At 41.9% G+C, this 15834-nt stretch overlaps 1 protein-coding gene across 1 annotated transcript in view; it reads right to left on the bottom strand.

Annotated features, from left to right (window-relative positions):
- Positions 1–15214, bottom strand: part of MEIOB (meiosis specific with OB-fold) — a 29652-nt gene extending 14438 nt beyond the window's left edge. Inside the window, exons 1-4 of the mRNA XM_036310672.1 lie at positions 15128–15214; positions 10444–10520; positions 5271–5328; positions 2791–2922 (exon numbers count right to left, since the gene is read on the bottom strand). Coding sequence (XP_036166565.1) covers positions 2791–2922; positions 5271–5328; positions 10444–10512 — 259 coding nt within the window. The 5' untranslated portion in view covers positions 10513–10520; positions 15128–15214. The remainder of the gene's footprint in view (positions 1–2790; positions 2923–5270; positions 5329–10443; positions 10521–15127) is intronic.
- Between the last annotated feature and the right edge of the window lie 620 nt (positions 15215–15834).

Here is a 15834-nt window from a genome sequence, read left to right as displayed (position 1 = left end):
ATAAGCTTATCAGCTAACATTTTAGAGTTTCCATTTCCTCATGGTCTATATTAGACCTTTTTATGTTCTATTTTGCTAATTACTCACACAATCATTCCCTTTTTACAAATGAAAAAATTGAAGCTCACAAAGGTTAAATAACTTTCTTGAGGTTTTATATCTACAAAGTAGTAGAGCTAGAATTAGAATTGTTCAGATTTAAAAATCTGTAATCTTTTCACTCTACCACACTAAAATCCTGTTTAAATTTATAATCATTATTGACTTTACACTTTTAAAATCCCTATCTCATTCAACTTCACAACCCCCATCAACATATAACATATCATATACTGTATATACTAGAGGCCTGATGCATGAAACTCGTGCAAGGGGCTTGGCCCTCGCGTTCGAAGCGGTTTGCCTTGGCCCTCACAGCCCTGGCTACATCTGGAAGGTCGTTCGGCTGTCTGGTCTAATTAGCATGTTACTATATATATATATATATATACACACACACACACACACACTTTTTAAAAAATTGATTTCAGAGAGGAAGGAAGAAGAAGAGAGAGAGATAGAAACATCAATGATGAAAGAGAATCACTGATTGGCTGCCTCCTGCATGCCCCCTACTGGGGATCGAGCATGTGCCCTTGACTGGAATCAAACCCGCAACCCTTCAGTCTGCAGGCCGATGCTCTATCCACTAAGCCAAACTGGCTAGGGCTATAACATATTTTAATACCAAAATATATCTTTAGCTCTGTATAACTAATGTTCTGGCATTTATCCAAGGAATGTTTCTATTGTACTGGGCCCTGTGAAGTCTGCAATATTTTCTACCTTCAACTCCGTATGTTCAATTACTCTATTATTCAGTTAGAGAGATACTACATACAACCCTGAAAGTTAATAATACAAGGCAATATATAATTAGGCTGCTTCATACTACAATATTGGAGAGTAGTAGTTTATCTGCATTACCCTTCCCCTTCTTTTTTCTACCATGAAAGAAAGCTGGAATATATGCTTTCTTATTGCTTGTAGTGCACTAAGTTCTACACTTTATAACAAGCACACTATCTCATTTAACATTCATGAGAATCTGTAAGATATTAATTCATAATTGAGGCCCAACAAGATTAAGTGTGAATAATGGTTGGAATTAGGATCTATGTGCTTTCAAAGTCCTTGTTCTTTTTGTTATACTACACTGTACTACCAGAGGGATATTAGGGTGGGGAGAGGATGCAAAAGATTTGGTATTTTAGACTAAAAGTAAAGTTTCTTAAAACCCATTAAACATTTTCCCTGGCTAGTGTGGCTACTGGTTTGAGTGTCAGCCCTCACACCAAAGGGTCGAAGGTTAAATTCCAGGTCAAGATCAGGTACCTGGGTTGAAGGTTCAATCCCACACCATGCCCCCCATCCATAGGGCACATGTGAGAGGCAACCAATTGATCTCTCTCTCCCCTTCACTCCCTCCCTTCCACTCTCTCTAAAAATCAATGGAAAAAATATCCTTGGATGAGGATTAACAACAAAAATCCATTAAAATTAAAAACTATTTTATCAAAATCTATTTAGCATCCCTATTATGTTAAATTATTTTAGCAACAATAGGGATTGATGTAAACTGAAATATGAAATAAACCAGATATAAAGCTACCGAGTAAAAATATGTGACTATTACATTTGTATGTTTCAAGTAATAATGCTGAATGCCTTGTATTATGTTCTTAAATCTTGACTTTTTGTCTGATAAGGTTCTTGAGAATTATGAATTGTATCTTACAGTAGTCCTCCCTTATTCATGGTTTCACTTTCCACTGTTTCAGTTACCTACAATCAACCACAATTTGAAAATATTAAATGAAAAATTCCAGAAATAAACAATTCATAAGCTTTAAAATGTGTGTGGTTCTGCATAGCATGACGAAATCTCGAGCCACTAGAGGTCAGCCATCCCACTCCATCCCTCCTGAAATGTGAATGATCCCTTCGTATCCAGGCTGCACACATTCCCTACTAATTAGTCATTTAGTAGCTGTCTCTTTTATCAGATCAGATCAGATAAAATATCAGATATTTTGAGATACAGAGACCACATTTACATACATTTTACTACAGTATATTGTTGCAATTGTTCTATTTTATTAGTTATTGTTCATCTCTTATGTACCTAATTTATAAGTTAAATTTTATCACAGGTCTATGTGTACAGGAAAAAACACTATATATATATACACACACACTCACAGGGGTCCCTCAGCCTGGCCTGTGCCCTCTTGCAGTCCGGGAACCCTCGGGGGATGTCCAACTGCCATCTTAGGCCTGCTCCCCGGGCAATCAGACATCCTTAGCGCTGCTGCAGAGGTGGGAGAGGTTCCCGCCACTGCTGCTGTGCTCACCAGCAGTGAGCCCAGCTAGGGGCTTCTGGCTGAGTGGCACTCCCCCTGTGGGAGCACACTGACCACCAGGGGGCAGCTCCTGCATTGAACGTCTGCTCCGGATGGTCAGTGTGCATCACCTCAACTGGTTGTTCCACCGTTTGGTCGATTTGCATATTAGCCTTTTATTATATAGGATACACACACACACACACACACACACACACACATACATATAGTATATGGTTTGGTACTATCTGCATTTTCAGGTATCCATTCACTGGGGGTCTTGGAACTTAGCCCCCCTATATAAGGGCAACTACTGTATTGTATTTTGACTCCCTCAGAGTAGTTACTACAACCATAACAAAGGAATAATACTATAATAAATAAAATTTAAGAATCAATGCCAACTTACCACACTCACCAACCCTAAAGCTGGCAGAAAGTGATCTGATGTAATCTTCATTGCCCCAGGATGTTGCGTTTACAAAATGCGTTGGTGAATCACGAATGGTGAAACTGAAAGTGTACCTTTCTGACCCAATATCTAAGGGAAAACCAATGTTTTTATTTTTCAAATGAAATGTTCCATTATACTTTTGAAAAAATATTATTCTGATGATAATAATAATGCTCAAATACATGGTATAAAATATTATTTCAAATATAAATTCTGTAATAAGTTATACTTGCTTTTATGAATTTCAAAGCTGCCAAAGTAGATAATCACCTTACTTAACCCCTGTTCCCTTTTCCCAGTTACCTGTATATTTGAAGGGAAATTACACATAGGTTTGAATCATCCAGATATTAGCTTAGATCCTTCATTTCTCTCTTACTATTACTGTTTTAACCTAGGTCAAATTCAAATCTAAATTATTTGAAAACAAATAAATGTGTGCTACTAAATGATACCACTAGAGGTCAGCAAGTACATCTTTAAAAAATTTTTTTATTGCTTTTGCTAATTAAAAAAACAACACAACCTAACATACATATACAAATTATAGATATCTACGGAACTGTAATTAGTGTTATCTTTGGGGTGGGGCCTGGGCTGGGAAGAGTTGGGGATTAAGTGAAGAATTTTACTTTTCAATTCTATGACCTTCTGTACTGCTTGATTTTTAGTGAAAATATATTATATATGTTGTATGTTTAATGTTTTTTAAAGTCAATAAGCACATTTTCTCCAAAAAAGGAATACTGTACATATAATCATATAAAGTAGTCAAACACTACAGAAGTGGTTCCCTACCTTCACAGTCTAAGTGAAAATGGTATTTTATTGTTGTAAATTTAGTTACTATTTAAATATTGACTTTTAAAAATTCATGTATTTTTCCATCATCATTTATTCCCCTATATAATTCATGTATTTTAAATTATCCCTTGTAAAGCTTAGAAAACAGGTATTTAAACTTTTTCAAATTACTCAAATGGTAATTCTGATCTAATTAAGTAAGTAAAGTGAAGACACAAACAAGTATGGGTGAGAGATGACGTCTTTGTTTTTTACCTCAAAAATAATAACAGAATATTACATGAAATACAATAAAAATAAAGGTGCCTATCACTCTACCATAAGTCAAATAACACAATCACTAAGATGATTCAAGCAAAATTAATGTCTTCTTCCAAAATTATCGGCTGGCTTACTAGAGCTCTAATTCCCTCAAGCTGTATAGAAATACACTATAACCTTTAATAAACACCATTGACACTTTTAAAGCTAATAGTAATGAGTTGCTAGATATGACATTCTATATTGTAACTTTGCATGTTAACTACAAAAGTTTGAAGATGAGTTGTTTTTAAAAATCCAATTTTAATCTTGGATTATGTTTCCATAGTCCTAACACTCTTGCACAGTTCGAGCAACTCAGTAAGGACCACTAAAGCTAAAGTTAACTAAATGAAAGATGAATATTTTTCACTGAATTATCTGGTTGTTGGAGTAAATATGTAGCTACTGCTGCCATACTTCTCTCCTTCAACACCACTCTATCATGACATATCCCTGCTCCAAAACCTTCTTTCTTATCACTTTCTGTCTTATTTGAGATTTACCTGTGTACCTGTATCTCTTAGGCTGAAAGTGATAGTTACTATGGGTCACACACCCTTACATTTAATTCTCACACCAGCTCTATTTATCTCGATTTCACAGCTGGATATAGGACACATTTCAGGTTACTCAGTGACTAAATGAGCTCAGTCAATCTAGCTATAAGTCTAGACTCTCAGACACTATGATATCTGAAGAGGATATGAGACTACAATTGCCCTTTGTTACCTTTATGCAGGGTTTAATACAGTAGAGGTACTCAATAAATACACATTGATACACATTAATAAGTTTATCAACTTAACTATCTACTTGGGCATTTTATCTCTAAGCTTTCAAATATGTGTTTGAGAAATATCAAATAAAATCATTAAAAATGGTTTTAGCATGGTTCAGTGGTTGAGCATTGACCTATGAATCAGGAGGTCACGGTTCAATTCCTGGTCAGGGCTCATGCCGGGTACAGGCTTGATCCTTAGGGTGGGGGGTTGCAGGAGGCAGCCAATCAACGATTCTCTCTCATCATTAATGTTTCTTTCTCTCTCTCTCTCTCTCTCTCTCTCTCTCTCTCTCTCTCTCTCTCTCTCCCCACTCCTTCCCTCCCTCCCTCCCTCTCCCTTCCTTTCAGAAATGAATAAAAATATTTTTAAATGATTTTAATGTCCTCACACACATAGCCTTAAATTGAGTACTTTACCATACAATAGAGAACACGGCCATTGCTCTTAAGGAGTTAAACAGGCATGAGAAATTTAATCACTAAATACATTTTGTTGTAGTCATAAGCCACAATTGATGAAAAGTGAAGCAAACTGTTAAAACTCAGCTTTTTCTGTCTGGAAAGCCTTTGACATCTGTTTTCCCAATAACTATACCGATTATTTTCTGAAAAACAAAAAGGTTACAGAAAACAAATATTAAACACAGATGTAGACGGTAAATTTAATTTCATGGACTTGTTATATTTTACTGGCTCTAACAAACATTTTTTACTAGGAACCACTTAAATGTATTTATTCCAGACAAACTTCTAAAATAAGTTCATAAATGTTCAATTCCACAAGGAATAGTACAAAGCAATAACATAGTTAACTACTATTACAAATATAATCATTTAATACTTAGTATGTTTCTACTTTATTTTCAATCACTAGGTAGAGTACAGTAACTGCCCTATGCTATCAATCCTTACTGAATTCATTCAAAGCACATGTATAATGCAATTTAATTTGCCATGGACTTCAAAGCTTTCTTTTATTTAGGGTTTTCTAACAATCCACATAAAATTGCTTAGCTTCTTAATCCAAACATGCTGAACAGTAATATAAATTAGATTGCAACAGAACGTGTAGTATATTGCTGCTAATAAATCTAAGCTCTAAAGTCCTAGATCTTAAACCTTAAAGATATTAACATCTCTTTAACCTTTTTAATGTTCTCTTTAGTGACTACCAAAGAAAAATTAAATATTAAAAAGTGCTTTGAGCCCTAGCCGGTTTGGCTCAGTGGATAGAGCATTGGCCTGCAGACTAAAGGGTCCCGGGTTTGATTCTGGTCAAGGGCACATGCCTGGGTTGTGGGGCTCGATCCCTAGTGGGGGGCATTCAGGAGGCAGCCAATCAATGATTCTCTCTCATCACTGATTTCTCTCTCTCTCTCTCTCTCTCTCTCTCTCTCTCTCTCTCTCTCTCTTTCCCTCTCCCTCTCCCTTCCTCTCTGAAACCAATAAAAATATATTTTTTAAAAAAGTGCTTTGAGCTGAAACCGGTTTGGCTCAGTGGATAGAGCGTCGGCCTGCGGGCTGAAAGGTCCCAGGTTTGATTCCAGTCAAGGGCATACACCTGGGTTGTGGGCAAATCTCCAGAAGGAGATGTGCAGGAGGCAGCTGATCGATGTTTCTCTCTCATCGATGTTTCTAACTATCTCTCTCCCTTCCTCTCTGTAAAAAATCAATAAAATATATTTTTTAAAAAAGTGCTTTGAGAAATAAAAAAAATTAGATTTTTCTGAAAGGATAAACCTAAATTTATATTATTAATCTAGCAACTGATTTTAACCTTATAATTACCCTGTTACATTTAAAATACATTCAAGCCTGGCCAGCGTGGCTCAGTGTTTGAGTGTCCACCTATGAACTAGGAGGTCATGGTTTGATTCCCAGTCAGGGCACATGCAGGGGTGGGACGTACAAGAGGCAGCCAATCAATGATTCTCTCTCATCATTGATGTTTCTCTCTCTCCCTTTCCCTTCCTCTGAAATCAAAAAATATATTAAAAATAAATAAAATACACTCAAGCTTTTTTTTCATTTTATTTTTTTAAATTAAATCTTTATTGTTCAGATTATTACAGTTGTTCCTCTTTTTCCCCCCATAGCTCCCCTCCACCTGTTTTCCCCCCCACCCTCCGCCCTCACACCCTCCCACTGTCCTCATCCATAGGTGCACAATTTTTGTCCAGTCTCTTCTCGCAACCCCCAAACCCCTTTCCACCCCCAAGAATAGTCAGTCCACTTCCTTTCTATGCCCCTGATTCTATTATAATCACCAGTTTATTCTGTTCATCAAATTATTTATTCACTTGACTTTTAGATTTACTTGTTGATAGATGTGTATTTGTTGTTCATAGTTTGTATTTTTACCTTTTTCTTCTTCCTCTTCTTAAAGGATACCTTTCAGCATTTCATATAATACTGGTTTAGTGGTGATGAACTCCTTTAGCTTTTTCTTATCTGTGAAGCTCTTTATCTGACGTTCAATTCTGAATGATAGCTTTGCTGGATAAAGTAATCTTGGTTGTAGGTTCTTGGTATTCATCACTTTGAATATTTCTTGTCACTCCCTTCTGGCCTGCAAAGTTTCTGTTGAGAAATCAGCTGACAGTCGTATGGGTACTCCCTTGTAGGTAACTGACTGTCTTTCTCTTGCTGCTTTTAAGATTCTCTCTTTGTCTTTTGCTCTTGGCATTTTAATTATGATGTGTCTTGGTGTGGTCCTCTTTGGATTCCTTTTGTTTGGGGTTCTCTGTGCTTCCTGGACTTGTAAGTCTATTTCTTTCACCAGGTAGGGGAAGTTTTCTGTCATTATTTCTTCAAATAGGTTTTCAATATCTTGCCCTCTCTCTTTTTCTGGCACCCCTATAATTCAGATGTTGGTACGCTTGAAGCTGTCCCAGAGGCTCCTTACACTACCTTTGTATTTTTGGATTCTTTTTTCATTTTGCTTTTTTCCAGTTGGGTGTTTTTTGCTTCTTCATATTTCAAATCTTTGACTTGATTCTTGCCATCCTCTAGCCTGCTGTTGGGAGTCTGTATAATATTCTTTATTTCAGTTAATGTATGCTTAATTTCTAGTTGGTCCTTTATCACAACCTCGAGGGTCTCACCAGACTTTTTGAGGGTCTCATTAAGTTTATTGGAGGTTTCTAGAAAATTCTTGAAAAACCTTAAAAGTGAGGTTTTGAACTCTATATCCAGTAGTTTGCTTTCCTCCATTTCTGTCATTTGTGTCCTGTTTTTTTGTCTCTGCATTTTTTTATGCTTCGCTGTGTCAATAGAGTGACTTTCTGTGCTAGGTGTCCTATAGGGCCCAGTGGCTCAGCCTCCCCAATTACCTGAGGCAGACACTCTTGGTGCACCCCCTTGTGGGCTTTGTGCACAGTCTTGTTGTAGTTAAGCCTTGATTGTTGTAGATAACACTGGGAGGGATTGACCTCCAGGCCAATTGGCTGTGAGAATCAGCTGTGTCTGCAGTGGGAGAACTTCTGTGCTGAAGACACCCTTCTGGGGCAAGACTTGCTTCAGTGGGGCTTTGGTGCTCACTGAGTCTGCCCCTTGAGTGTGTCCTTTATGGATCCGAGGAGCTGCAATCTGGATGGTCCCACTTTGACCACTGGGCACACTGGCTCCTGGATCTCTAAGGAGGTGTTAATCTAGCCTTTGCCTGAGGCTACCCAGCAGGAGTCAGCTGTGACACAATGCAAGTTGCCCTGGGGCCTTGGGCCAGCTGCAGTTTGTTAGGTAATTATCAGATTGCAAAGGGCCAGGCCTTTCATATGCAAAAGCCTCCTTGCAGGGCTTGGGCGGGGCGGGGTCCCAGGGGATCAACAGGGTGCAGTGAGCAGTTATGGCTGCTCTCAGTCCTGCCCTCAGAGGCCCCGCTTCTCAGTGTCCCAGCAATCGCTGCAAGCACCTCCGAGAGAAAGCTCCCCTCAAGTTCCGACCGATGCCAGACAGTCCAGTTTCTCCCATATGAGTCTGGGTCCCCAGAGACTTGCCTGGAACTGGAGCTCAGAGCTTGAGACTCCCTCCCGACTGAAAAAGACAACTGTGTCCTCAGCCACCAGCCCTCTCCACATGTGCCTCTGTACCTCTGTATTTTACTCCCGCACTGCACCTCCTCTGAGTCTCGGTATGCTGTTCTCTCTCCTTCTAGTTGTAGAATTTCCACTCAGCCAGCCTTCCTGTGGTTCTGGATGATGTCCGTTTCGTCTTTTAGTTGTATTTTTGAAGTTGTTGTGGGAGGCAGCAATTTCCGGTGTTTACCTATGCCGTCATCTTGGTTCTTCCTCTACATTCAAGCTTTTTTTTTTTTTTAATATATTTTATTGATTTTTTACAGAGAGGAAGGGAGAGAGATAGAGAGTTAGAAACATCGATGAAAGAGAAACATCAATCAGCTGCCTCCTGCACATCTCCTACTGGGGATGTGTCCGCAACCCAGGTACATGCCCTTGACTGGAATCGAACCTGGGACCCTTCAGTCCGCAGGCCCACACTCTATCCACTGAGCCAAACCGGTTTTGGCTACATTCAAGCTTTTAAGATTTCCATATCCTAGTTGAGCAATTAGTCTTATTACATTTATACACACTGCTATTATTTCTTAAATTCCATATGCTTTCAAATCTCACTGAATTTTGTTGGAAAAATACAACTAATGGAAATATTGAGTAAAACTTTCTAACTAAAGAGGCAATTAGCAAACAGTTTATCATTCAAAAAAACTATAAGAGCAATAATTATTTTCAACATTAATAAATTTTGAATTGCAAACTATTAAAGTTACATATAAATTTATCCTATTTTAAGAAATCAGATTTGCAAATGCCAAATGTAAATAGCAGACTGCTCAGGAGCAAGAAAGGTAAGGGACTGTGATAACTGCTTTACAATAAATTCACCTTATAAAATGATTCTACCTAGCTTTACTTTAAATAAATAAGAGTCTTGTTATATTCGAAATTATTGAATTCCCCCATAACCCTTCCCCCCAAAATGAATTTTCACATAATCATTTCAGAAATTCACCTGTTGTGTATCTTTATGTCATAAAAGCAGCATAATGGCAAGTATTTAAGTCTATAACTTGGATAACTTGATTAGAGAATAGATACTGTTGAACAAAAATGTTTTATTTTTTTTATTTTTTTTTTATTTTCTCAACACTCTTTTTTTTTAATTGCTTAAAGTATTACAAAGAGTATTACATATGTCTCCTTTCCCCCCCCCCACCCTGACAATCCCCTGGCCTCCCCTACCCCCCAGTGTCTTATGTCCATTGGTTATGCTTATATGCATGCATACAAGTCCTTCGGTTGATCTCTTACCCACCCCCCTCCTGCCCTCCCATCCTCCCTGGCCTTCCTGCTGTAGTTTGACAGTCTGTTCGAGGCAGCTCTGCCTCTGTATCAATGAACAAAAATGTTTTAATTGTACAATGCTAAACTTGAGTAGTTATTAAATAATTAAAATAAGCTTCAGATCATTTTGAACAATCACTAGTCATATATACAATCTCCTACTCTGGAGACAAAAGAGATACTAATTTTCATTTAGATGGCATAAATACAAAAACATTTAGGGGTACTTAATGTAAAACAGTTAAACAAATGCAATGAATACCTATGTGCTTGTCAATTATACAAGCATATATCAAAAGAATCAATATATTACCACAGAAAATTTCATTATAGAACAACCACTATATCATTGAAGCCTACCAGATTGGCCATATTTGGATGCAGATCTGAGAGTGCAGTGAAGTTCTTCAGTGCAAAGAAGTTTGCCATTCTTTTATCTGCATTTTAGAAAACATAATTTAGGTGCATAAATTAAAGAAATGAAATAAACTATAAACAATTCCAAGATTAAAAAAGAATTTATTTAGAAAAGCACTGTATAGTTTACTCATTCTTAGAATAAAGGTTTTATTACAACAGTGAAATGTAAGTTAATACAGATTCAACCTGTAAAATACATGTTCCAAAATGTCCTTTTATAGTTTTGAATGTATAGGTTATGCTTCAGTTTTTAAATTTACACTCCAAATATGTATAATTTACAATTTTTGAGCACTCTCAAATGTAGAGTTTCAGATGAGAGATGATTCAGTGGGACATTTATGGATTTAAATATTAGCATAAAGCCCACTTTTAAAAATATAGCAAAACTCTATTGTAAATACCTCAAATCATGCATTTGATTACACTGTGTGTGTGTGGAAATAGGCGGTGACTTTAACCTCACCTCTAGATGGTAAGCTCCATGAGGGCAGATGTGGTGTCTAACATTTTACGTGTGTAATTCAATGCTATGTTGCACATAAAAGGCACTCAATAAATATCAAATAAATAAAATGACGGCTTGTCCCTTGGTGTTATCATTAAAATAGGTTTTACTGTAGTAAAATTGTCAACTACACCAAAGTAGCAGATTTACTCAACTTCACTTCATAATACATGGCCTCTTTAACTGTGAATGTTCTCACCCACAGGTTATGCCCATAACACGAGTTTCAAGGAACCTGTGACATTAGTCAAATATGATTTTGAATTCCAGTGCCACTAGTTTGTAGTCAAGTGTTTTGCCACTACTGAGTTTTAATTTCCTCATCCATAAAATGTGGATTATATCTGCCCCACAGGGTTGGTTTGAGAATTAGAAATAATGGACATAAGGTGCCTAGAAGTTCACAGACTCTCAACAGGTAAGAACACTGCTTTTCATTCTTATCCAATGTAACAATTTCTGTATTCAAGACTTTTTGGTGCCAGCAAAAACAACCGGGATATTAAGCAGTGTTAAGTTTCCTACTCATTCTTTGGTGTGGTCTGATCTGGCTCACTATGCAATTTCAGTCTCTGAAATACTTGCCAAACCTTGACAGATTCATTCATTCATCCATCTACTCAACAAACATTACTGAGAGTTTGTGAAGTGCAAGACACTTGAAGTTGGAGAGGATGAACTATTCAATACCTGGATTATGTATAAAAACACTACCACTACCCACATACATACTAAATGAGTTCTCTAAATTTTTACCCCTTAGGGCCTCTTAGTGGTTTGATCATTGATTTATGTGATATCATATGAACTCTTTGAAGTTCCTCCAATTTCTACTATTATTCAAAATATATGGTGATACTACTTTAGCGTCTGTTCCCTCCCCCACCCCCACCCCCCAAAAAAGACAATTTGCTTCTTTACCTGGACATTTTGATAAACACAGTTAGAATGAAATAAAGAGCTCGCTATGGTAACCCAGAGATTACACCATTCATCAGCAACTACTGTCCCTTCTGCTTTCCAGACATATTTTAAATGTCTCTTTTTCTCCATCTCCAATGCCATCTCCTCAGTCCAAGACTCAGTCATTCCTCACCTGGAGTACTGCAACCTCCTGGTTTATGCCTATTTATTCACTCAACACGTGTGGTTGAGTGTCTGGTATTATCAGGCCCTGAATCAGGATAGAGCAGGACTGGGGCTGGTCTCCTACCTGGGAGCCTTGGAGAGGAGCAATGAAAACAGAGAGCCAGATGTGGGACCAGATGTGTACAGTCTCAAGGCCACTGATTCAGATCCTTGGCAAGGGTGGCGGGAAAGAGGAGGTGGCATTAGAAATAGTTCAGTTAAGGTAACATTGTGGCAGTGTCACAGGTAATAGTTCAGAGTGCCTGTTATGAGGCCGGCCCTACACTAGACACTAGATCCACCATGATGATCTCTGACATTGCCACCCCCCAGGTCTCCCTGAGCTCTAAGCCCTCCTTCCACTTAAACCTCCTATCTGCCCCAGAGCCCAAGCTGACCTGGCCGGTTCCTCCCAGGACTTTCCTGGCCCCTTATTTTAGGTTTCATGAAGGTGTGGCAGGGCCAGAGCCCTTGTGCTTCTCCTTGCTGGAGCTTCCTCCATAGGAGAACGCTGCATTGCTTAGTCCTAACTCCCACTGGGGTTCTGGCACAGGATAAGGGGACTTTGAACCCACAGAAGGAAGTCACACTGTTTGCTATTGACTCTGAGAAGTCTCTGGCCCACAGATGAGCCGAGGCTGTCAGTCAGACACTTAGGACAAAGCCCACCAACTTTTCTGTTTTGAGACCATGGTCTCAAATTCTGACAGGCCAGAGTTAAGTCAGTTTGAGGCCTGGGCCCCGGGAGGAGGAGTTGTGAGCAGAGGGGAGAGGGCACTTGTCATAAACTTTGCTGACTTTTTTCCCAGGGGCAGGAAGGGGTGTATGTGTTTATGCTCCTGTGTGCGCTTTCCCTTCCAGTCAATGCAACAATTATCCATGAAGAACTGTGTCAGGTGCTGTGCTGGTGCCCCAGAGCTACCTGACTCCGCCATCAGAACATCCCATCACCATCTACTCTGTCATAATTGACACTTCCTTTCCTGACGCCCAGAACAAAGCAATCCTCACCAAGCCCTCCAATTCTCCCTCCTAATTATCTCTTCCATCTGATCCCTCCCCCATCTCCATCCTACCACTCTCTGCTTCTACTTTTGCCTCCTCCATCTCTTCTCCACATGACAGAGAATTCTTTAAAAACTGAGATCGGCTCTCCCTTGCTTAAAACTCTTCCCAATTGCACCCTGAATTAAATCCCAACTCCTTACTATAGCCTTGTAAAGCCCAGCTGATCTGCCCTCTGCCCTTCTCTTCGTCTCTTTTCTCTCCAGTCACCTGGCTGCTCTCCTTTCCTCAAACAGGACTTGGGGCCTTGGCATATGCAGTCCCTGCCCTTGAGCAGCCTCCATGCCCACCCTCGGGTCTTCCCAAGGCTGGCTCCTCAGCATTCTTTGGGTCTTGAAGAGAAGCCTTCCCTACTCTCTACCTAAGGTATCTCCCAGCCTGTTTCTCCTCTTAGTAACCCTATTCCATAATTGTTGCTTGTGCGCTGTCCTTTCTCCTCATTAGAAGGTGACAGAGCTGAGCCTTCTGTGGTCTCCTATTATGTCCTGCAGTTTAGTGCCTAGTGTGTTGCCTCGTGCATAGGTAGCTGCCGGTTGTTGTTGACTAAACTAATTAGTCCTAAATTAACCTGATGTGTAATTTGAGAATACTATTACTATAATTAGCTTTTTAGATAGAATTTTCTTCAACAGCTAACTTTACATCATATCACGTGTTTAAATAATGGGGACAAGAACGGTTGATATCTTGCCATGCTAGACAAGTGGAGCTTCCAAGGAGCTCGGCGATGATGTTCCTGTAACTTCCTACTTTATTCTCTAGCTGGGGGGTGGGGGTGGGGGTTAGGCCACTGCACAGAAGTCCTCTTTATATGGTCATTTCCACACAGAAACCTCCCCCTCCCGTCACAAACCACAGATTCTGTGACAAATCTTGGTAAAACTGGAAATTTCCTCTCATAGAGGGGAACAATTTCAACTACCACTGTAGGTCCAATTCAAAAAGGTCATTTTTAGTGCTGCTCTTCCAGGGAACTCGGCGAGTTCTGCATGTAAGAGTCCAGCTGACTTCCGGCGCTTGGGGCGCCCGTGGGAAAACGGCCGCTGGCCACCACCCTGGGGAACCGTGGCACCCAGGCAGGAGAACGCTTGTCAGTTACCTTTCCAGGCCGGTTCAAATCGTATAACTAAACACGGCTTTGCAGGAAATAGAAAGCCGTATGACTGCCTTCAAACACCGTTTCCTAAAGGCTGTCATTCCACGCCCTCCTCACACGGTCGCACCTCACAGGTCAGTCCCGCGCCCAGCCACTCGGGGATCCCAACTGCAGGCCCTTGAAAGCCCCGGCGACCGCGGGACACTCCCTGTGTGTTCCGGCCGCGTTTGGAAATGTATTACTCTGGTGATTCCAACTCTGTGACATCCCGGGAAAAGCACAAGGTCGGGGTCGCCAGGGGGCGGGCCGGGATGGGGCAGGACTTCTCGGGCCGTGGAACCGCTCTGTGGGTCCTCCCCCCGGGGACGCGGGTCCTGTCGCACCCGTCAGACCCAAGAATGTCCCACCCGGAGAAGGAACCCTAACGGGAGCGACAAGGTGGAGTCCGCGTGGAACGCGCGTCCGTTCTGCCCTGAGGACACAGGCGCGTCTGGGGGCGCAGTCATTCATTCTCCGCGCACCGACGCGTTCCACCCGGTTCCACAGGACACGCGAATTCGAGGTGACGCGGCCCCTCGGGCTCCGACCGTGGGAGACTCCGTAAGTCCGCCTCACAGACGCCGTGCCCCACGCCCCGCCATCGCCGGCTGTCGGCAGTGCGGGGCCACGGTGAGCCGAGGGTCGGCCTCGCCTTCGCGACCACCTGCCCAGCCCGCGGCAGCCGGAAGAAGGCCGCCCCCTCCGCGGACGCCGCGGCCCGGAGCCCAGCCCTCAGGACCTGCCGAGAGCCCGCCGCCCGCCGCCGCCGCCAGGGGGCCAGGCTTCACCTCAGCAGTCCGCGCCCGCCGCTCCTCGCTCCGCGACCGCCGCCCGCCGCTCACAGCCCCGCCCCTCCGCCTCGCCGCCTCGCCCGCGGGCCAGCGCTCGAAGCTTCTCCACAACACGCTCCGCCCGCGCTCTCTTCGCACCGACTCCGCTGAGGTAGAACCGCCGGGCGACCGTTATCGCTGGCCCCGCCCCTCTCACCCGTCTCCGACCCCGCCCACGCCCAGGCCCCGCCCACGCCCAAGCTCCGCGCCGGTCCCGCCCCGCTTACCTGCCTCCGACCCCGCCCACACCCAGACTCCGCCCACACCCAGGCTCGACCCACGCCCAGGCTCCCCGCCGGCCCCGCCCCAAGGTCTGGCTCCGCCCCCTTCCCTGCCCAGTTCCCTCAGGTCCCCGAGGGCCGGGAGGTCCCTCTCCAGTCCTAGTGGTGAGAGGGGAGACGGGAGACTAGGGCGCGAGTGGTTCCCGATTCTTTCCTTCCAGAGGGTGTCCTTCAGACTAGAGAGCAGTACGGGCCCTGAGAACCAGCGGTACAGTTAAGGTGCGAGGGGTCCTTTCTGAAGAAACATGGCAGACGTGCAGAGGACATCGCTACGGAAAAGTATAGCCGCTGAATGAACACACGCACAAATGGGTGCAGGTGAAACTCGGGAAATCTGGATAAGGTAGTGAGCTGTGCCACCTCAGTAACCTAGTTGTGATCTTG

This window comes from Myotis myotis, unplaced genomic scaffold (assembly GCF_014108235.1).
Source record: "Myotis myotis isolate mMyoMyo1 unplaced genomic scaffold, mMyoMyo1.p scaffold_m19_p_5, whole genome shotgun sequence".
Lineage (NCBI taxonomy): Eukaryota > Metazoa > Chordata > Mammalia > Chiroptera > Vespertilionidae > Myotis > Myotis myotis.
The sequence above is the reverse complement of the archived record's forward strand: the minus strand, read 5'-3'. Positions and strand labels throughout refer to the sequence as shown.